General features: G+C 33.9%; 1 protein-coding gene across 1 annotated transcript; it reads left to right on the forward strand.

Moving 5' to 3' along the window:
• On the forward strand, positions 1-24,696 carry LOC102682976 (potassium channel subfamily K member 10). Its single transcript, XM_069192965.1, has 7 exons — positions 1-819; positions 4,844-5,166; positions 13,328-13,445; positions 14,395-14,555; positions 15,335-15,521; positions 16,683-16,825; positions 17,843-24,696. Exons 1-7 carry the CDS (start codon positions 765-767, stop codon positions 18,458-18,460), a joined length of 1,605 nt encoding a protein of 534 aa, XP_069049066.1. The 5' UTR covers positions 1-764; the 3' UTR covers positions 18,461-24,696.
• The last annotated feature ends 395 nt before the right edge of the window (positions 24,697-25,091 follow it).

A 25,091-nucleotide genomic window follows, 5' to 3' on the forward strand; every position in this document is an offset into this window, starting at 1 on the left:
TCACCCCACTACACAGACAAAGGTGTTGGTCTGGACAAACTGAATGTGTCGAATATAATGAGGAATATATATATACGGATCTAGATTTTAAAGCATATTTTACAAAAACAAAACGAAATTCCATTGACGTATAAAAAAATAAAATTGCTCTTGTTTAGAATCCTGAAGGATTGGTTCTTATCTTCGATTTTTAATTTAGTGTTTGTTCTACAACACTATGAAATACTTAATCTAAACCAACACAAAAAAGTCAGGGGAATAAAAAAAACTGCTGCTGCATTGGAGACAGCTGTGTAATGATAGGATCTGTAGATGAGTAGCTCAGAGCTGTAATGCGGCGGCCAGAGCGGTGTAGTGATGCCTTCATAGATGGTTTCCTATTGGCGTGAAGTTAAACATTGCTGCTATTCTTTGTAACGATTTTTGTTCCTGTACCTTTCTTGTTTACTGTTAAAGGAAAGAAACGACGTGGGAAATATGGTGCAGTGCACAGAAGCAGTTGTGCATGGGTGCTCTTAACGCATCCCCGGAGCGAAGAGCGCTCATTGCGATCGCTTCGCCCGAGGGTTCAGCACACTCTTTCGACCACTGGGAGCAAGGAAACTACGAATGATGCTTTATAGACGTTTCCCTTCATTTCGTTTTCCGATGTGCAAAATAGAAGGTCTGGTAAAAGGGCGCAGCCTCAGTATTCTTAGAAATTAATTTCTGGAAGAAACAGTGGCAAGAGATTTTCTTTTTTGAATTTTAAGCGAAACATCAAGATGAAATTTCCCATTGAAAATCCAAGAAAGCAAGTGAACTGGGATCCTCAACAAGGTTGGTTCATGAATATTTTTTCACATTAACATTATTATGACATTTATTCTAAGCTGCGTGGTGTTTTCTGTTTTTTATCCATTTGTTTTTGTTTGCGTATTTGTCGTTTATTGTATTGCGGACATGAAAATGCAAATTGGATACCCTTATATACAACAGACAAAATTATAATTCAATAATTAAAGCAAAATTAATTCATTTAATTCATTACATTTTGAAATTCAATTAGGATATTTTGGGTATCTAATACTGAGCTGAGCTCTGCATGATGCCTTCTAATATCCTTTGAATGAAAATGAGGTATGTCTAACCATGATACTATGTGGTATTATTGTCTGTTCGTAAATTTTTTTACAACTGTCCAGTTAAACAAAGCCGTCCTAAAACCCTTTAAAGTCCTGACTTGAAGTGGGTGTATTCCGTGGGCTCAGATGTCTGTGTGCTTCAATGGTCTCAGGGGGGATATCTGGGAGTAGACTGCCGGGGAAAGGAAGGACAAACACGGCGACACGAGCGTGTGCAGATAAAGAACTGAGATGAGACCGACTAGCCGGGTAGATTTACAATTAAATTGGGTTTATTGTATTTGCATGCGTATAAAATCCTTCCCAAACACAGCTCGGGAGGGTTAATTTCGTAGTCGTGGTATCAGTTCTTGTCTATACGCATGTAACAGGTTAAATTTAATTTCGACTGTTGCTAATAAACATATAATTGCTACAATACATACAATACAATGTACAGTATACAATACATTGGTAATCGTTAAATAATTCCTAGAATCCATTTTGTGAGATAATGCAAAGCGATTTCAAATTCACAAAAAATATATCTAAACATGTTAAATGTAATGATTGAGTGGTATTTCCTAGTGCACTCATAAAAAATAATGCCCAGATGTAAGCTATTTTACAATTATTTTAGTGGAGTTAGAACTCATTTTCATTTTTCCAGCTGTAACCAAATGTTTTACACTTTAACAATGATTAGTAGCTTATGTTGATCGAGGAAAGCCGGGAATTACATAACTTGATCTCTTTGTAGCCTGAGCACAGGGCAGACCTGGCCATGTAAAGAACATCTTTTCACTCATAGATACAAAACAATGTGGGTGCCATATCAGCCAACTACTCACGTAATTCTTCAGTAAAATTAAGTTATTATTTTCCTTCTTATAGGTTTTTACACAGTCAGTGAACAGAACTTTTGCTACTCCTATATTTAATATTTGTAAGTGATGAGTTGAAACACCCCAACATGTTCCTTATCAGTGATGCATAATAACACAGGTACTTGTGAATGAGAATGGAATATGAAATGGAATTGTTGGATATCTTAGAACAAAACACCATTACAGGTTAGGGTGTGTGTTAAAACAGTGTAGTCTTCATTGTTTCATACAGTATCAATTAATTCATATAGGAAGAGACAGTTTCAGTTTAATATTTGTCTTTTAAGAGCAACTAATATGAATTATAGGAATGAATATCAAGTGTCTCTATTTCACAATGCTTCAAAGGTGAACCACCTAAACAGATTTACTGTATATTGATATAAAACCCATACATATACAATATAGGCTACTATAATATATACAGAATTTTAACTGAACAAAATGTTACTATCTTTTGAATAAAAAAAACAGAAAATCACCTGACCTTACAGGTATATTTTTAACTCCTTGTATTTATTTACTCCATGTTCTTAACATAGGTCAAGCCTTTCCCATTTATTGTCTTTCTGTTAGCATCTTGATGATAGAGCAGTCTTAGGACAAGAGGATTTTAGCAGCATGTTGTGCAGCCATTAATGTTTGTATTATTCTAATATCAAAAACGGACTAATGAGTGTCTAAGTCTAAAGTCTTCTAAAATATTTAAATCATAAAGTAAATGTGATATGTATTAAACATATTAGAATATACATGGATCCATGAGGAATATCGTTGAAATCTGCTATGAACAACAAACTAATAACATTTGTTCAAGCAGGCCTTTAAAAGAAGAAAGGCAGCAAAAAAATAGTGGACATGAAAGAGGCTGGGAAATTTCTTGAATTACCTACGAACAGTATCAAAGTGTAGGCTTGCCTTTTTGTTTGCTTGTTTTTGACTTTTGCAAATAAAAGTAGGTATTGTGCAATACATAATGAGTAACATTCTATGCTGGAGCAGCATGTATTGGCTGCAGAGGAACAAGTACACTGAAGAAGGCTGAACAGATAAAACATTATGTTTCTTCTTTTTAAAATGAACATTTTTTTTAAATGCTTGTATGTTGTCAGATCCTTGGTTTGCCTTTCAGATTCAATGATGCCTTGAACTTTATAAGTAATTACATAGCCCATTAGAAAATAAATGATTCAAAGTAACAATTCTCATTTCATTGTCTGCCCATCCATGTCGGCTGTAAAGCAGTAATTCCATCTCAGAGTAGGAGGAAAATAAGCTATTTTGTGTGTTGCTGCTGGTGTGAATGTCTCAGTAATTCTACAGTATGGTCTCCTTCAGATGTCTTTGGTTGTGAACTCATTCAGCAGTTTCTGACAATTCAATGACCTGTCACCTGACCTTTACCTGATTCTGCTACTTTATTTTGAAGGTACAGGAATACAGCTCTAGGGTCTTATGTTGTTTAAATATGATTATAACACAGCAGAAATACTACCATGAGCAACATTCTATTACTTAATATACAGTATTTATGCTACTTATTCAAATGTACTGTATACTTTATCAACTTTTAAGCTATTAGTACTAATTGCAATTTCCAGTGTTTTTTTGTTTTAATTGCACCTGAGCGCTCAATTATTTTTTACAGTATTTAATTACCTAAGAACTGTAATATCTTATCCAAAATACTTTTATAGCTAGCTGTACTTTTAATGAAGTATATGGTTTGAGTAAGCAACGGTAAAATATTTAAAAAGAAAAGTTAATTACACATTTAATAAAATTAATTAGACTGATTATATTGCTACCATTATATATTTAAATACTTTCTAAAGTGAAAGAGAGAGTTTCTTTGGGGCTTGGAAGGGCTATAATGCTGTGTGTGGTTTCTGGAGAGTGATGTCACTCGGGGACACCATCAACTTTGCACTTGAATACACCATCTGTTGCTGCTTGATATTTCATTTCACTTAGCATCATAAAACTGTGCTCTGGAATGAATTAAACTTACCAAACAGTACAGGCTTGTATTGCTAATAAGGAAATCAAGTGGTTGGTTTTTATTTAAAGTTTTTTGAAACAGAAAACAGCAGTCATTTAACGATTACTTAAATATGGATGACACATAATTTGTTGTTTTTCTCATACATCTAGGAGTGGTACAAATTTATGGTCTAGAAAAGCCCGAAAAGGCATAATACATTGTTCTCTGTCTTCACTTTTCTGCTTTTAAGTTGTCTTTCTTCTAAAGGCTTTCAATACACTGGGCTTATTTTCTTTAGCAATTCCTTAATTTGCTGTCTTCTACAGCAGTACATACAGTAGTTTACAAAAGTATCTCAAAATCTATTTAAACAATAACTTTATACACAAAGTCTTTCATTTCTTAGATCCACTGTTTGTGCACTTGCTTTTGTTCCATTGAATATGACTTGAACCTTATTAGTCACTCTTTCCATCTGTTCCCATTGATTTTTGTGTCTCCTACAATTTATTAGCAATTTATTTTTTATTATTGATTGCTGCATTTCCCCTGTTTACTAAATCAGAATATGTAGATTTAAAAAATATTTCTTTAATGCTTTCCGATATTATAAATGGGACTTAAAGAAATATGGAAAAGCTCTTAAAGCAAACTGTCAGAAACTAGTATAAAATGAATTGCTTTATTAAGCAATACCTTAACAATTACAAGATTTCAATATTATCATCTTTACTCAGTCACATTGTATTGACATTTTGTGTATGAACTTGTAGTATAGGATCTTAAAACATATTTTGATGTAGACTTGATGACATTTACCATTTGGAATGGTTTTATTTATTATCTATGACTATTTATTTTTTCTGCAGCCGCAGTTCAGTCCAGCTCCTCTGCAAGTGATGTGAAGCCCAACGGTCCCTCTCCTCGTCCACGGCTGTCCATATCATCTAGGGCTACAGTAGTCGCCAGTATTGACAGTAGTACTCCCTACCTCCAGACAGTAATGAAGTGGAAAACAGTGCTGGCCATTTTCGTGGTGGTGGTGGTATACCTGGTAATTGGAGGTCTGGTGTTCAGTGCTCTGGAACAGCCCTTTGAAAGTAGCCAGAAGAATACGATTATACTGGAGAAATCAGAATTCCTCCAAAATCATAGTTGTGTCACACGTGAGCAACTGGACAAGCTTATACAGGTAAAGTAAAAGTTAACAAAGTGCTGTTGTCAATTTTAGCTGTTTAGAAGTGAATGAGTATGAATGCTGTGGTTCTCTTGATTGGTCATGTGGCAGGCTGAGAATGTCCTGCTATCCATATGTCTCATCATGGCAGATGTGTCATCATGGTGTACCAGGACTCATCATGACTTGTAGTCTGGTTCATACATAGCTGAATTGTTGGCTACATTCCTTGTGCAAGAGCGGTCTTTGTTTTCAGATTAAGTTCTTATGTTGGTTTCTTCGAGCTGTTTAACACATATTCATATTTCTCTACTTTTAATACATAATGACCTTCATATAGTTTTAATCTACAGTGACATACTGAACAGCAGTATAATGAAACAATGGATTCCTGTATGAATAAAAAACCACAGCTTTTCCTTGAGATCAGTTTCTCATGTAGTGAGGCTTGAATCTTTGTAAGGTCTGAACGTACTGTACTACAACCTCTGACAGTACATAGTTACATAGTTAGGGGCTATAGGGTTATAGTACATAGTTAGGGGCGGAGCGGTGGCTCTGTGGCTGAGGATCTGCACCTGTGACTGGAAGGTTGACGGTTCAAATCCCGTGGCCGGCAGAGGAATCCTACTCCGTTGGGCCCCTGAGCAAGGCCCTTAAACCCAACTGCTCCAGGGGTGCTGTATAATGGCTGACCATGCGCTCTGACCCCAAGCTTCTCTCCCTGTCTGTGTGTCTGTGCCTCATGGAGAAAAGCTGGGGTATGCGAAAAGATGAATTCCTAATGCAAGAAATTGTATAGGGCTAATAAAGAAACATTACATTAGTTACATACTAGTACAGGTATCACAGCTAAACAATAGAGCAAAGTGTCGGGAGAAGAGGGAGTCGTTGGTGATGTTATAGTGCATTCCACTGTCATTTCTAAAATTGAAACTAAATAAATTAGACTTTCTGAATATTCCATTATTTCCCCTTTTTTAAAATTATGAAATGTTTAGTGATGAATGTTGGCACAGCATTTAAACTGCTACAGTACATTTTTCTGTAACATTTAATAGGAAGTCTATGTACTGTATATGGTTACTGGAAACATAAATAGGTATCATGTGTATTTTATTTAACTGAAGTTTTATTCTTTTTTTGGTGTTTCAAGGAAATAATTCCTCAATATTTGTTATGCATTAGATCAGTCTAGGTTCTGAGTGTACATCTAGGTATCCTTTAATTCATAAATGTCTTTTGATAATTTTGAAATTATTTCCACAATCGTCAATGCCATGGACGCTTTGTTAGTGATTTAAAAAGAAACCTTGTTCTTGACCCTTAGGTGTTCAGATTGGCTGTGCCACTAAAGCAAGAGTATCCTGAAAAACATGCTGCAATGGACAGCACAGCCTTAGTTCGTTAGAGACATAAGCAAATCTGAAACTTTCATAATCACAAGAAAAAATAGTTCACTAAAACGTTTGGACAGTTTTTATGCTGCTGTGTGCACTCTTTCAACAAGCCTTGAAGTTCAGAAACAAGTAGTATGTTTTGTTCACATAATAACACACTATTGGACAAGTTTCATTACCTGTCCATTTTTAAGTTTCCAGCAAATATATTCAGTATAATTATCATTTGATATTTAACATGATTTCTATAGTACAAAATTGAAACTTTAAACTGTACAAAAGTACAGGAATAATTAAGAATAATTAAGGAATAATAAAGAAATTAAAAAAATAACATTTGAATAATCCCTTTTAGTGTAAGATTTATGAAAATGTAGCAGTTTAGTATTTTTCTCAGTTCTGACAGGCTAAATTCACATTAGAGAAATTAGGTTATTGCAAATGTGAAAGAATAATGTTGATTATTATTCTATTTCTGTGTAACTGAACATGAGACAGGGGCACTGCTGCTTTAAGCGGGCTGGCATTCTGTGTGTTACCATCTGCTATCAGCTTATCAGCGTGTGGAGCTAGATGGGTAACAGACTGGCAATCCAAAAACACGATGTTATGTGAACTGAGGAATCTGCCGCACATTGAGCTGGTTTTCTGCTGCAGTACGTATGTACAGTATGATCTCAGACATTAGTGATGAAACAAGCTAGACTTGGTAAACAGTTATGCTGTTTTATTCAACCTTCCTAGTGAAGCATCAAGGCTGTTTTATGTTCTTTCCTACAATTTTTTTAGGGAACAAAACAAAAGATTAATGTTTTCTTGTTTTACATAACATACTGTATTTACAAATACCAAGGATAAATTGGTATTACATTTTCTTTATATTTGAGCTAGAAAAGCTAAAATTCATAAGCTAGTTTAACACTAAATTATATCATTTGAACATTGACATATTTATTGTGATTAACTCAATTTTATGATCATGCTAAATATTTATCTTTTCTTAAATGGTGGACTTTAAGCATTTCAGAATAATATTTCCTTTTTTTGACTTACAAACATTAAATAAAATAATGTAAAAATAATTTTATTTAAAATGTATAAACATTTAAATTAAAATTGACTGTAAACTACTGTATGGCTCTCTCACAACCCAGTATTGGATAAAACAATTAAAAATGGACGAATGGATTTATTAAGATGGAACCATTTTTGGAACCATTATTCACAAATGATTAGGTAAGAAAACAATAGATAAGGCTTAACCTTCTTAAAGGATTCTTAGTATTAAGAAAGTTTTATTAATTTTATTTGGAAGTCCATGAGGAACCAATCCTTCATCTGTGCAATTACAAAATAAACTGGAGTGGTCACCCCTGCTTCTGGAGAGCCATACTCCAGCAAATGGTACAGGCCACTTTTAACTCAACAATATCTAAATGCCTGGGGCACTGAAGCTGGTGATTGTTTTTAATGAAATAGTTTAAAGATCATTTGAAATGAAAATATCAACATCATGTATGTCTGAATGACTGCAACTGGCCTTTCATAATTTAGTGTAATTGGACAAATTAACTCAATAAATTGATCAAAACCCATGTGTACCACGTCTGCATGCATGCTACTGTATTTCTTGGGGGATGTTTAGATGTGCCATAAATTACCTCCCTATGTGACTCTACATCTGTTAGTGTGGCAATCTTGCATGACATGACACGTGTTTTACATGCTGTAGTGTGCCCTTGTTGCTTACTCTGCTGTCTTGCACTGGCTATTCTTGCTTGGTGCAACTCATGCTGGACATTGAAGGCACGTATTTTATGTAGTTGTCTCCCCAGCCTATTCATTAACCTATTGATTATCTGGGAAATAACTGTGGCATAACATGTCTACTCTGAGTTTCCAAGGAAATCACACTTTTGGAAGGGCCACTCTGCAGAGCAACACATTTTACTTCAACCACTGCATCAAAGTTTTCGTTCAGCTACATAAGAATTCATGCTGATACGTTCTATCCCAATACTTTACAAAAACAGCACTTTTACAATATACAGGTCATTGAAAGACATTTGTGTCCTGAAACAGCAATTAGGTTGCAAAGGTATTATAGGTAAATAATAGAAAACCTCTATTATAGCATGTGGGCAGACATTTTATAGAACAGATCATCTGTATATATATGGCCTATAGGATTCTAACCCTGTCCTTTCATTGTACCTGGACAAACAAGTGCCTGCTCACTGGTCTCTGTTCTCTAAATTTGGCTTATTATATAATTGTTCAATTGGGTTCAATTCTGACAAATAGAGCACCCATGATATCAAGATGCTGAGGTTTGGTATTTGTTCAAGTGTTCAGGGTCATTGGATTTCAGGATTATACATTTTTCAGAGCACAGCTCATCACAGCTGTACCTACAGTACAGTAACTCAGTGTCAGAGCATCACTCCAATGTTGCACCAAGGATTAAAAAGGCAGTTCAACTTGAGGTTTGATTAGCTGATTGTGTGAGTGATTGACAGGGGAAAGGGTGCAAGGTGAATGGTGATCCCACCATGTCCCAACATTTATTTAGCAAGAGTGCAAGCACTCATGAGAAGGTTGTGGTTTTGAAAATTGTGAGCTGCCACCAACCCAGGTGTGACAGTAACACAGGCTGCATGTGAGCATATGTTGTCCTGTTGAAATACTGTCACATTAGGATGAACCTACAGCAAGGGCAGGAAGGGAGGTCCTAAGGCTTGATCAGAGTAGTGCCATGCAGACCATCAATCACTAAATGTAGAGTTCTATGTGAACAAGATACCTCTCTCCAGAGCATCACACTTAAACCTCTCCATCAATTGGTCTTTGGTATGCAACAATTATGTTTCGTTCTACAAGTTTGTGCCTCACTCACTGATGTCCATCTGGGTAGTCAACACAAAATCTTAATTCATTACTATAGAACATTTGGTAGTCCAGCCTTCAACATACAGATGGCGTGAAGGCATTGTTCTCTTGATAAGTGGTGCATATGGACTCTTTTCTGTCCTCTTTTCTGTTATCATGATTAGGATGAATTCATAAATTGATGAAAATGGCACCAAAAAAATAGTATATTTATTTAGAAAAACAATATATGTATAGTGTGGCAAATTTCTTTTGATGTTCAGTCTGTGAATATATCAATTTTTGGATCAAGATTAACTGGTATCAAGATTATTGTTTTAGAAAAAGTGGATGTGTTATGTGTGTGAATTCAATAATTATTCCTTTGTAGCAACAATTTAGAATATCACTGTATTAATTTTGTCTGGACTGGAAAATGCACAATAATGATTTGAAATGGAAATGGAAATGATAAAAAATGGAAAATTATATATTGGAGATTTATTCTTGGAAGACACTGATTCTCTTTGCAGAATATTTGTTGTTTTTATCACGTTATACAAAACAATTGTTACAGTAGGTGTTTTTTAATGTATTCCATATCTTTTTAAATATTTAAAACATCATACATAAAGGTTACATTTTATATAAACAACAATAACTGATTTGTGGAGTGATAATTCTCATTATGTAATGATAATTATTTAAAAGTTCTAATACTGTACATTTAATATAAGTTCAATGTACTGTATAATTCATGCACCAGGCTTCTTTTTGAAAATAACATGTGTCAATCAGTCTCCTGGGACAGCTTTATAAAGCAAGAGTTCTGTGTAACAGAAGAAGGATGAGTGAAAAAACTGGGCATTTTAGAGTTCAAGGAAATGTAGCTTAACACTTTTCTGTTCATGTACTTTTTTGAAGAATAAACAGAAAACCACAAAGTCTAGGTATAACAAAACCCTCCAGTTTTCACAATAAAATCTTTCTGAATACTGAAATCAAATCTTTACTGTGATTCAAGAATGTTCATAGAGAAATCAATTATTCATTGCAGGGTTGAGTGCTTTCCTATCAGTAAAGTGATGTGGTTGAAGTGCTAAGAGGTATACTGATACACACTGATGTGGTTCATCTGTCCTCAACAAGGTTCCTCGCCCAGCAACGCACTGCTGTAAGGATGCATGACTGTGAGAGAAACACTAGAGAGCAAGGAGAGAATCCTCTATCTATAAGCTCTCACCCCAGGCCTCAGAACAGTGCAACATTGGGACACACAGGCTGAAAGCCTAGGACTTCAGTAAACAAGTATCATACAATGCTGTATGGCTATAAATGTTCCTAGCAGGTTAATAAACCACTCTTTCATTTCCAGGGATCACCAATGTGTAAAATGGAGATACGACTAAAAAGTAATACATTTACATATATATCATAGGTTTCATTGTTAATAAGGGTATTTTATTTACATTTAAATCATCTACACAACCAGAATCCAGAAATAATTCAAATGTAGGAAATGTGTTTAATTCATAATGTCTTGTAAACATTACATAGGGTCTTTCAGTTGTGTAATATACAATCTTACTTGAGCCTTGGACCCAAATAGAAGAAAGGAATCATAAGGAAAATGCTTTTCCTGTATTTATGTCCCCTAATTACTGTCTTCACACTGTAATCATGTCAGACTCGCCTATTTATTTCCTATTTATCTGGGCTTTCTAGCAATGAGTCAGTGCTACACTTATTAAAACTTATGAGTACTAAATGAGTAAATTTATGAATTATCATGAATGAATTTCATTTTAAAATGTATTTTTATTATCAGTCTTAGACTAATAAAAGTTACTTTGTTTAACACAAATGAGTGAAAGCAAACATTTCTCAGCTGTAAGATTTAGCAAGGATATATCAGATTGAGTGTCAATTTTTTTTGTCACACTCTTTTAACATTTAGCTATTGATTAATAGTGTCAAGTTTTAATCAAGAGGTGTAAAGTTAAAAGTGTAAAATGTATCTAATTTATAATGCTGAATACAGGGCAAGGTTGTGAATATGCTATAAAAAACTATTGCTGCTCTGGAATCGGTTTAGAGAAAAGCAACCACGTAAATACCAGTATTCAAAATAATTTCCTACTCTGACAGGCAAAGATAACTGAAAGGAAACTAGATTCCAGTATTCAAAATGTTGCATTGAGAAAAAGCTTTGACAAAGTTTACTAACTAAAGTATGTTTGAAACTGAAAACAGGAGGCACTTAATGGGATTTTGCAATAAGGTACCCGATTATGTTTTCAATGTTGAAACTATGGCTTCTTTGAAGAAATGTTTGAAGTCTTCAGATCATTTACTGTATGTATTTTCAACCAAAGGACCTAAATGGACTGAATCGTCTCATACCATTTTCAAAAGATATTTGCAGAAGAACAGGGGTTAATTTCAAAGTTGCTTATCAAATGTGGTAAACCCTGTGTTACAGTTTATACTACTTGACTACAGTTTGATTTCCCTCTATTTCTTCATAATACATTAACATAATCACATAACTTTGAAACCTGAAATATACATCAGGATCTGGCAGTATCATCGACTGTTATCCACACACAGAATGTCCATCTGTTCACAGGAAATCCTGCTGCTTGATCTTACGTTTCTTACTTGAATGGGACATTCAGCAGCATATCCTTTTGTATGCCTGCAGCTCGTAGAAAAAAATATTAACAGAATAGATTTACAGTAAGTAGTTTAATCATATATGTTACAAAAATCAAGTTTAATATTTCAGGAAACAAAAGTTTTTTGTCATAATGAAGCATCACACAATACAGTTGTTACTGTTATGTGAGGAACGGATATCTGTAAAGGCTGAAGAGGTTCAGTAATGCTTATTAATACTCACGCTATTTGGTCTGAAGATGGTGTTACTTATACAATAAAATGGTATCCAAAAACACCTTAACAGACACACTCTCCTCAACACCCAGACACGTTAATCAAGATGAGGGACAAAAAATAACCAACTTCCACATTTGTTGGTGAGACCCAACACATAATAGTATGTTATGTGTTGGGTCTAACATAATATGTTCTACTTATTTAAAACAGCTTTGTGGATTTACAAAATTATCAGTATTACATAGACAAAAAGCTTTGACTTCAAAATAGCCATTGTTTAGACATTAGAAGGTTAGATGCTGTAGTACAGAGTGAGTAATAAAACAGGAGAATCTATGAATGAGTAGTGAAAAGAGCACCAGAGCCCTGTAAAGCCTTACAGAAGGTTAATATTGTTTTGTTTTAAATCCGCTGAAGTCTTTGTTCATTATTATAAAACATTTAGCAATGTTAGGGTTAGGATTCGGTGCTCTCACAGTCGCAGCCTGGGTTCGATTCTCAGTCAGGGAATTAATGTATAGGGCAGTGTGGTGGCTCAGGATCTGCACCTGTGGCTGGAAGGTTGCCGGTTCATATCCTGTCGCCGCCGGAGGAATCCTACTCCGTTGGGCCCCTGAGCAAGGCCCTTAACCCCAGCTGCTCCAGGGGAGCTGTATAAGTGGCTGACCCTGTACTCTGACCCCAAGCTTCTCTCCCTCTCTGTGTCTCATGGAGAGCAAGTTGGGGTACGCAAAAAGACAAATTCCTAATACAAGAAACTGTATATGGCCAATAAAGTGATCTTAAAACATATTTTATGCCAGATATGTTTACTAATTGGAATTTACTTCCCAATCCTAAGGAACATGTACACTGCCGTATTATAATCACATCATTATCTTATCAAAAGTGATTAAGATTAATAGGATTTTTTTCAAATTAACATGAGAAACAAAGACTGTTCTGTTCTGGATATGTTAGGATTTGATTGAGTATTGGTAAACTAATTTTTAATTTGTCTTCTTTTTCAGCATGCCATTGACGCTGTCAGTGCAGGAGTTAGTCCTATTGGAGAAACATCTAACAATTCAAGCTACTGGGATCTTGGAAGTGCCTTTTTCTTTGCAGGGACAGTGATAACCACAATAGGTACTCTTAAAAAACTCAGTTCTGTTGGTCTAAAACCCTGTTTGTAAAGGCCACCTATTACTAGTTTTGTATTGCTACGTCCAACCTGCCTACAGTTACAAGAGATAGTGCAGTGCTTTTAGTGCAGTGCTATTGTTTATAATCCTACTGTATTTCTTGAAGAATAATGATAACCAATCAGTAAACACATTATAAACGTTTATTGTTTTTAGCCTAATGGTAGGCTTAAAGAACATTGGTTTAATTTGCTTAGTTTTAGCTACCCAAATAATAAGGAAATTGGGTCCTTCAAGCTGACTGAAATGAACCAAAGATTGCAAAGAGGGAGATGGGTTGGAAGAGGTATGCACAAGACAAAGAAATATGAAGAGGTGAAGAACCTATTGTGATTTTTTAGGGTATTTTGGGAAGTGGCAGGGTTACAAATTAGAGAAGCAAAGATGATGGGAAATTATGTTGTTGTTAATCCTCCCAAGCATTAATTAAAAAGTTCATTTGTTTTATTGTTTATGTAAGTAGTCATATAGGTAGAACTGTGTCCAAATTAATACTACAATATGAAGCTACTGCAGTATACAGGTGGACACTTTACACTGTTAGGTCCATGGATGAGCTTAAAGTAATGAGTTTCAATTCAGCCATGTGGCTGTCAGATTGCTATTCAGTGCAATACATTCAAATTATCTAAAGAGAGATGATTGAGACGCCATTTGTCTCAAGCAAAATATGCTTTTTTTCTCACAAAATAGAATCCACTTGAATTCTTTATATTTAACTGAAAACATTAATTTTATTTTTTTATTCTTATTTTATCTATATTTTTGGTATCTTATTTTCTTTAATCAATTTAGGAGCAAATTCAGCTCTGAAGCTGAAATGCTTCAGAAGGAGCTATATTTGTTTCTTTTCTTAATCAATTTGAATCAATTTTCTTCTCTTTCTACACAAGGATATGGAAACATTGCTCCAAGTACCGAAGGAGGCAAAATATTCTGCATTTTATATGCCTTGTTTGGAATACCTCTGTTTGGGTTTCTTTTGGCTGGAATAGGAGACCAGCTTGGAACAATATTTGTGAAAAGCATAGCAAAGGTAGAAAAGGTATTAAGGGTAAGTTAAACTTCATTTAAAGTTATTATGACTTTATTTCCTTGTATGTGGTAGTTACATACAGCTACTGTATATACAGTACAGTACATAGATTGAATACATTTGAAATATATGAGATGTCATTCATAAAAAGAAATAAATGTTTATTACCACCTCACCTGATATTTTAATATAATATAATATTTTTAACCATTAAGTGTTAAATTGCATATAATGTATAAAGTACATTATTTGGAAGTTTCTATTAAAGACAGAATATTTGACAGAAGATTTGACTTCCTTAGAAAAGTAAACCTAAAAAAGAATAAATTCCAATCAGACTGTTAAGCTTTCAGATTTATCAAGATATGTAGAGCATTTACCCTAGTAATAAAACCTCTAATAATGGTCAAAATTACATTTTTAAGAAAAAAAATGGAAATGTTAAAGCCTCTTGGTTGAATCTCTCAGCACATTTTCAATATTGTAAACTATGGAGGAGGACGCTAACATGGACAAGAGGTATATGTTGAAGATTAAATAAAGGAGGAAAGCCACAACTATATTGTTGTGTTCTTCAACATACTGTTGAAAACTCAGCTCTGAGCATGTTCACCTGTTCCTTAGCTAACCTTTCAGCTTTGTAAAATATGTCAAGACTACATACTGTACATTTCCTTCTATTGTTCTGAAACCACAGCTTTATCCTGAGTATATGGCGAAATGGAGACAAAACTGAAAGTGTGGATTGTTTTTCCTGTTACTGACCAATACTGACACTGCTTTTCCTCTGTTTTCAGCACAAGCAGATAAGTCAAACCAAAATACGAGTGATTTCCACAATCCTGTTCATCCTGGCAGGCTGCATAGTATTTGTCACTATTCCAGCTGTGATTTTCAAACACATTGAGAAATGGACGGCATTAGAGGCTATTTATTTTGTAGTAATCACCCTAACAACTGTAGGAATTGGAGATTATGTGGCAGGTAAGTAAATCATTGAATATTTTGAGAATAGTTTTCTGTAATCTTTAAATTTTCGAACTACATGTCAGTGTCATCTAGTATTGAATGAAATGTCACTAAATAGACTAATGTGACAGCTTTGGCAAACCTAAACTAGTTCAGGTGCAAAAAAATAACACTGACAAGTCAAAGATTAGCTGATTTACATCTTTGTGTACAAGAACAGTGATTCTCATGATGTCACAAAAATTATATTTGTCTCCATTATGTCCTTTCGTCAAGTAGTGAATTTCAAGCAAAGATTGAACTGTAGAGACCAAGGAACTTTCAAAACTACTCAAAAACACAGCTTTATAGAAAGACGCAGATCAGGAGAAGATTACAAGCTTTTAAAGAAACATAATGTCTCTTATAGCTAGTGAAGTTCATCATTAAGAACTGGAAGATGCAATATACTATCTAGACACTGCCTATCAACAGGATTAGTCTGGAAAGGAGAAAACAGGTCTGAGATGCAAATGTGAGGCCAATGACAGCTTTGAAGGAGCTGCTGATTAGCACTAGTGAGAGAGATGGGAGAAAATGTCCACAAGTCAGTAATATCCCAGTCACACAGCTTTTAAGTTATGAGTAAAAATCTTCACTTTAACACAGATGCATATGAATCATTTATAATTCAAAAAATTGGAACATTATGGGAAGGGGTTAAATACTTTCATAAACCACTAAATAGCCGACATCCTATATTTTTCTATGGTACTGAAGTAATATTCAGAGCTAAAGCTGTATGTAAAACATAATTTCTATTGCTAATTACAGTATCTACTGAATTAAAATAAGACATTGGTTTGTGCGTATTTTAATTATTATTCATGCAGTTTTTTTTAAATTAATGTTTCATTTTTTTTTATTCACAAAACCACAATATCTAGATTTATGTGTGCTTGAAAACAGGCTAACTTTATAGCCACAGAAATTATATGTTGGGAACAAATACATTTTTTAACAAGGATCAACAAACTGAGTTGGATCAGCAGAGACACTGTAGTAACTATAGTGAATAGTAACTAAATTGAAATTGAAACAGTTTGTGTTGCATATGGTAACGTTACATCAGTCCTGACATTAGTGTTTTAAAAGTGCTTTTTACTATTTAATGTATTATTTACACCATGTCCCCAGGTGGTAACCGAACAATTCCATATAAGGACTGGTACAAGCCACTGGTTTGGTTTTGGATTCTTGTGGGTCTTGCCTACTTTGCAGCTGTGTTGAGCATGATTGGGGACTGGCTGAGAGTCATATCCAAGAAGACTAAAGAAGAGGTGGGAGTGAGCTAAGTAACAAATGCTTATGGAGTAAACTTTATCTTTACTAATAGTACTATTACACATAGTTATTACACATATTTGTCTTTACACTATGGCAATTATTAATACATTATTAATATTATTACTTAAAACTGAGCTCCTTGCATTTTCAAAATTCTGAGTTAGAACCATCTAAATATACTGTACTTCTAATGCCACTTGCATATATCAAGTTAAAGTCTGCAGTCCTTATAATAGCTCTAATTGTAGCTCATTAGCGTAACAGCTAACTCAGACCAGAAAAAAGGTATGTACAGTATACAGTATATATATATAAGATTGTTACAGACTTTAAAGGGCTATGGTGTCTTTTTTCAAGGGAATGCATTTGTGATGGATTATGGGAATTAATATGAATATATTTAACATTTTTCCAATGGTAAATGAAATCTTTTCACTTATCTCCATGACAGACCATCTATTTCTGTTTTTCACTTTCTCAACGATAGGGATGAAAAATAAAAAAACTGAGACATGCAAGTAGTTTTTTGAAAAAGTAATTTGAATTCCACTAAAGCAGGATCAAATAGAAAGCCTGAATCTCTAAAAACAAACTACAGAAATGTCTGATTTCAATTTTAAATTTACAGGTTTTAAATACCTATATTTCTTGAAATTTCATACCTTATCTGTATATCATAAAAATGTAATTTAATAGGTGAAAGAAATAAGAAGAAGAGGAAGAAAAAACAGGAAATGAGGGATAAGGTCAACAATAAGAATGACTCCATCTCTGTCTTGGATTTTGGCTTGCTATAAGACATTAGAAAAGTAGCTCAAGGACCATTATATGATATTACTGTCATATCTAAATTCTGGACATACAACATCACCATCTAGCTAAACTGGGTTTAAGTTCAAGTACATTACTACAAACTGCATCTTACTGTATGTCTTTTCAGAAAATTTAGGAACATAAACTCATTTTTGATAGATCTTGATGTAAATGCTTTTGTCTTGTGTCTGTGACAGGTTGAAGAAATAAAAGCTCATGCAGCTGAGTGGAAGGCCAATGTGAGAGCTGAGTTCAGGGAAACCCGAAGACGACTGAGTGTTGAGATACACGACAAGCTTCAGAGAGCTGCAACTATTCGAAGCATGGAACGCAGGAGACTAGGCTTGGAGCAAAGAGCCCATTCCCTTGACATGCTGTCTCCAGAAAAGAGAGCCATGTTTGCAAGTTTGGACACTAACCGCTTCAAAACATCCTCGCAAGAGAGCATTGATTCCAAACTGAACAACCTGCGCCTCAAGGCAGAGCAGTACGACAAGCATGAGCAAACTTCATCAGATGACAACCTGTTCAACAGGTTTGGCTCCGTGACAAAACTGGCTAAACGAAACAAAAACAAGGATCTGAAGAAGAACATTCCAGAAGATATTCGGAAAATCTATGACACCTTTGGTTGCAACCCGATGGATGCAGAGAAGAAAGAAGAAGAAGGGGAAAATGAGTGCAACACAAGTCTATCAAATTTACCCGAGTACCCAGAAAGCCCCAAGCTGGAAAATGGAAGTATACCTATTCAAACCAAAGAAAAAGAGAGCAAACAATTACTTGAGGAAAAGGACCAACAGACAAGCCCTTAGAGGGGATGATGCAGAAAAGGTTTTTTAACGTCTCAAAATGTGCCTTATCCTTCATACGTAGACTTGGGGTTGACATTAGTCTACAGCATACTAAATAATTGTTCACTGTGCCCTAATGACTTAAGTTTCAATTGCCAAAAATGAGTTGTTTAACTTGACATCAAAGCTATGACAAATAGTAGCTGCCAAAATATTTTATTATTTGATAGCTGTCACAATAAATGTTTAGAAGAAGAAATTTAAAGAGCATAGCTATGCCAGCCATGCATCTTTGCAACATAGAGTAGCAAGAACATATGACGTGTGTTAAGACTTATGATTCCTATAAGCATGCCTGCTTTACTATCAAAATCCTGACCCTTGAATTAATCACTGTTTAATTGTGGATTTGTACAGGAAGACAGAAAAAAACCTGGATAAACAATTTTACGAACAATAGATGATCATAAATACCCGAAGATTTTGAAATTATTTGAATTTGTGCTGAAAGACGACAAAGACATCTATTGGAAACTTCCATTACATTGATTAAAGCAGTATGAATTCTAGGAACTTATAACAAAACTAAAACAGAAAAAGGGCAAAAAACATTGTGCATGGTCTTTGAAACCTGACTCATTAAGTATATCCAAAAGCTATCAATCTTATGATTATGAGAATAAAATCTCAGGGCTTTTTGTCCTACTGTTGTGTTTGAATATGCTTGTCTGAAACATGCTGCATTCACACTGAATAACTGAGTTTGGCAGATTGTGGATAGGCTTTTTTAAATGTAAAAGGGATTCCTTCCTTAAACAGTAGTATGTAAGAGATAAGCCATATATTTAAAAAGGTGTGTTAATATGTTTAAAAGTATTTCAATGTGTTTTATCCTATTAAAATGAAACAGTTCTGGAAAACAAATAATCAGTGATGTTACACAGATATAGACACAATGTTCCTTGCTCAATTTGTTTTACACTTTCTTTAAAAAAATGAAAAAAGGGACTTTTTAAAAGGTGAAAAGAAGCTGTATAGCTAAGTTTGAATTGGATACGGTAGAATTTGTTGACTGTCAGACACACCAAGACATCTAATTTTAATTTGGAGATGGGTTCTTACCTGTTTCTGAGACTGATTTTAAAACACATGTGAAAACAACAATTGTGTGTTTATGCATAAAAAAGTACGTGAAGGGTATATTAATTTCATGGAGTGGAGTGTTTTCAGGTATCATGCTTAATACTTCATGTCTTGTGTGATGAGTTTAATACTTGCAGAGTTTAAATAACTTAATAGATAACACAACGTGTACTTCTAGAAGCAGTTTAGTCTTGCAGCCTCTAAGCGATAGGTTGATATAGCCTTGGATCAAGCCTTATAATACATAATCATTAAACAATCAATTTTTTACTTTATTTTTTAATAAGTTTTCCCATTGCCACAAACATATGTAGTTAGGGGGGAAATAAACAGCGGTTTAGAAAGCTATGGATACTTGTCAAACATTCACATCATTGTGACCATCTACAGGACAGTACAACAGAATTGTTAATGGATCTTTATGTGATTTTGTTTTTCTTTTAATCGAGTAGTAGATATTACTATATAGTGTATTGTATCATTATCTGGATAATCTCTAACTAGTTTAGGAAAAAAGTGCTATAGGTAAATTTATAACATGCTTCTTTACTAAACTTATGGAAAAGTCATTAAAATAAATAAAACATTAATAGGGATCCCATGTTATTTCTGTTTGGATACACACATTCTAGCTGGCTGTTAAATTTGATAAACCAAGTTATCATTAATGATTGGTTTTTACTCTGTTATAAATTATCCATGTGTAGAAAAATTTTATTTGCAACCACACACAACTCTTGTTCCAGTGGTCAATATGTATTTTTTATTTGTGCTATACTATTACAGATCAGATGAACACCACGTATGTCTTTCAAAGATCTGTATAAGATCCAGCAGTCCTCTAACATTCAGGCCGAGTTGAGATTTGGGTAAAAATATAAAAAAGTGTAATGGCATTATAATCATATAATGTTGCTTTTGAAAACAGCTGGTATCTTGAAAGTAAAACTTTGAGTATCAGAATGAATTGGAACATGCCTCAACATATTTTCACATAATTTCCCCACCTGTAAACCTAAGGTTTTAGAATTGTGCTTTTGTATACATTTATAGACCTTGTGAAACACGCTTAAATATTTAAATGCATGCATAGGAAAAAAATAACTTTAAAATAAATATTAAAGTCCTAAATGTAAAGTTTTCCATGAAAATGATAGTTTCCCCAAACAGCATTGTTAGTTGGGTTGAGAAAAAGTGGTTCTGAAGCTGTAAATACCATGAAGGTTATGTATATAATGCATTATAATACAAAGTAAAAGAACTGGACAAACCAATCTTCAAATGTGCTCTCTGGGTTACAGTTGGTTTCCGATAAAACATTCCTGTATTCCAGAATGTTAAATTCATAATAACATGAAATGGTACATGTGAAAGTTAGCATTGGATACAGGGATCTCATCCAGCCTCCAGACGTTTTTTAAAGGATGCTAGGGTAAGAATTTCATCAACATGGCTCGTTAGCATGTACTACATACCCATAGCAATTTATATTAAATTGTGCCTCTGTTCTTAAAATGCATTTCCTGTAGTTCATTCTTGTGTCCTTTGGAGCATGGTTCTTCAGTGTTGAAATCTATTTAGGCTGCCTTTGACAAAACCTTTAAATATTTTGAGTATTTGAAAGTTTCAGTCAAACTGCCATAGTAGGACATTCCTTTAAGCCTGGAATGTATCTTGCTGCTCCTCTCTGGACTGATTTCAGTGATGATATGAGTGACTGATCTCTTTTGTAATGTAGCAAACAAAGTGGTACAAAATATTTCACTTGGACTTAACATTAATCTTAGACTTAATCTAATGTACAAGTTTTTTTTATATCTATTCTATGATTTGCCTTTTTATTGTTCACCACAATGTCTTGAAGATGAAAGTGATATACCACAATGAACAAAAAAGTCTTTATCATAGGAACTTTCTTCATGCTTAGTGTTTCCCATCTTATACTTATAATTTATGTTTCTTCTACCTTCATGTAACACTTCAAACTTGTTTACATTAAATGTCACCTGCCAAGTATTTACCATTTTGTTTCTGAATTTTGTTTTTGTTTCTACAGTTTGCTAATCCTTATAGTTTTGCCTATTTTCCTAAGCACAACACAATCTTGAGCATTCAAAAATCAAGAAGAGCAGTGGTGCTCATACAGATGTGTATGGTACTCCACTAATCACTTCAAATTTGAGGAATCATCTCAAATTTGTACACTCTGTTTCCTATCAATTAATCTGTTCTTCATCCAAACACATGCATTTCCATGAATGCCTAACTCTATGTAGGGAGATTAATCTTTTAAGATGATTGAACAAACACCTTCTAAAAATCTAAACGTACCTTATCACACGCTCTGTATTTATGTCATATGTTTGTGCAAAGACCTCTGTCAGATACGTGAAATGACTTAAGTATTTTGGTTTAGTTAAAATGATTTTTTTCTGTGGTCACACATTGCTTTATAAGTGTCCAGACTGTGACCTGCAACCACCTGACTAGGAAGTTTTTCCCTGATGTCGAGATGTTCAATAGAGAAAACATGTGTTTTATGTATGTTATATGTGTGTGTGTAAAATATTTTATTCTTGAATGGAAAACAATGGAATTACTAGACTAATTAATAATTACACTTAAAAAGTTTAATTTAAATTTATCTTGAATTTATTTCACACAGTTATTTTTTTATATTCCTTATGATACTATATACAATGCAGATACTAAGTAATTATAAGATTAATATGAATACTTAAAATATAAAATAATTAAAAAATAATATGCATTTCATTTTTAGTTTATGTTCATGTGTGCGTTTCAATAGTTTTTAATGGAACAAATTAAATTTCAGAAAATTTCAGAGTGTAAAAGTCAGTAGCTGTTTGCATATCCATTTGACTCAATAACTGCGTGAGGTCTATGACCCAGACTCTTTGTGGAATTATATGATACACTGTGTCAAAACTTTGAGTTCTCCCTTATGCATTGTGTGATCGAAGTCACATACAGTATGGTCTCCTCTATCCATAAATCTCTTGATACCCTCTACTGCCTCATTTTTGTATTTCTGAACAAATTCGAATCTGTCTTTTCATTCTAATTCTGCTGTTTCGGTCTTTAAAGTCGATTTTGATAACTTGAGTTTTGTTAAGGTTTTCGTTGACAGCTTTGATAATTTATCTGTTACCAACATCAACATTTTTTACCAAAAATCTGGTTTTGTCTGATTGGTAATTTCTTCTTCTTCAGCATATTCCAAATAATTGATTTTGGTATTCCCGGTTTTTATGCTAGAACTCTGAATGAGGTTTTATTTTCTTTATCTTATCATCTTAACATTGCCTGTTTTTCTTTAACAATTCTTTGGCTTTTGTTATGACTTTCAACAATGGACTCCAAGCACTGAGGTCAAAGCAAAACAAGAAACACTTTACTAGCAAGAGACCTATGTAATCTAATTTTTTTCAATACTTTTGCTCTTTCGAAATAAAAAAGAACTAAATTGACTTTATTAAAAATAAAATACAAAACTTTAGTTTTGTTTACAGTGTATGGACTTTTTCCTGTTTGGCTCATTGCCATTCATTTTTTATGCAATGAAATAACAGACAGACAGAAATAAAAGAGGATGGATTGTAATAAAAAAAAGTTGCTTTTGAAGATCCCAATGTACTGGCACATCCAAAAAAAACTGCTTGCTAAAAGAAAACAACTGGAGTTAAATCAATTTATCAATGTTCTACTAAGATCTGATCTGATTCAGTATCCACAGTTTTGAAGAGATTGTATACAGTAGGTGTCAATTGTACTGACAGAATCTTAAAAGTCACATGATTTGTTGTGCTGAGGGCTTGGTTATGTATCTACAAATTAATAAGGAAAATGTATTAATGACTTTAACTCCCGAGGACATCCTGACAGCCTGGCAAAATGGAAGTGGCTAAGCCAAAACGATGCAACAAGGGCAAATTGGAAGGTTGCTGAGTTGAAAACACCAGGAGGCAAAGGCTGAAATCTCTTATTTATCTGGTGAAAGAAGTAATTTATTGAATGGAGACTTGTACTCTTCCTGGATTTTCATTGCAGGCCTCATTTAAAGTAAATACTATGGTTTTTAACTGTCTAACTGGCATATTGTTGCTCCTTTGCTGATGTCCTTTGCTGGTTTATAACTATTATGTGTTCTTTTTTTTTTAGATTTTCACATGTGGAAAAATAATTCAAAGCCATACCTAGATCAAAAGCTCTGAAGTTATTACAGCTTTTGAACAATCTGCCAAGCTGTAGTCATATAGCCTATATAGCTACATGGCAAAAGCATAGTGTGAATGCAGCAAATATTGATTAACATGTGTTAAATATTGGTTAACAATGCATATACAAGACAAAAACAAAAATACAAAAAAAAAATAAAGAAATGGAAATATAGCATGCTATTCTGCTAAAATGTTACTATGGTATTAATTGTATCCACAAGCTAAAAGAGATCAAGTTTGCCTTGAAAGGTTTTTAATCATTAAAGTGGGCCACACACGCTTACTCTTTGTGTTGTTCAAAATATTACTTGTGCAACCATTACATTTAAATGTATTGAGTGCCTTTTGGAAATAAATATGATAAACGGGAACATTTAGCAGTGCTTGCATGTGATCTATGACAGTGTCAGTTCTGCATGAGGCAATGCCAGTATACAACTGGCCCAACTCCTTTCATATTTATTGTACTGTGGGACATGATCACATTCACAGTGTTTTTTTTTAGTAACATGATATGCTACATCTGACTGTTCATTTTATCCTGAATTTTGACCGATTAATCTCCTTTATTTTTAACCATTTATTGTGCAACATGCAATCTTCTTTCAAAGTGTCTTCTTTTTAAGAAACAGATGTTAAGTGAATGTAGTGCTGCCTGGATGTATCTTTCTCTGCTGTTTTTTAAAAATGTACTTTAAGACTTACTGTAAGAGGTATCTGAGAGTAAGAAAACAAACTTCAGTTTCTTCTGAACTGGGTGTAGAGATTTATTTGATCAACAAAACATGAGCTTAACAATTTTAGTGGAATGTATAATTGGATTTTTTAAGGTGTCTTTTGGTTAATAAAAAAAACAAGTGTAAATATTTTTTAGATACTGTATTAGTGTGCTTCTACCCATAACAATTCCCAGATCCACAAGTATACTGAATAGTGTATATTAATTTTGTTAGACATGTATTGGCTCTATGGCTACAAAAATATAAAGGACTGGGTATAAAAGAGTTTGGTGTGAAGAGCTAGTTCAGCACTGGAAGTACAATCTACCACCCTATCACTGCTATCTCAATTCAGCATTTTTTGATGGTGAAAAATTAACTTCATAATAGAATCTTCACATTGTAAATAAAACAAATGTAAATACCAGTTATGTTGATCCATAATATGGATTTAATAGAATATATATTATTTCTTCTGTTAAACTAAATCATAAAGGTGCATAGGATTACTGAATGAATTTTGTTTCTCCCCAGACTGATTGCAAAAAT

Source organism: Lepisosteus oculatus, chromosome 8, assembly GCF_040954835.1.
Source record: "Lepisosteus oculatus isolate fLepOcu1 chromosome 8, fLepOcu1.hap2, whole genome shotgun sequence".
Classification (NCBI taxonomy): Eukaryota; Metazoa; Chordata; class Actinopteri; order Semionotiformes; family Lepisosteidae; genus Lepisosteus; species Lepisosteus oculatus.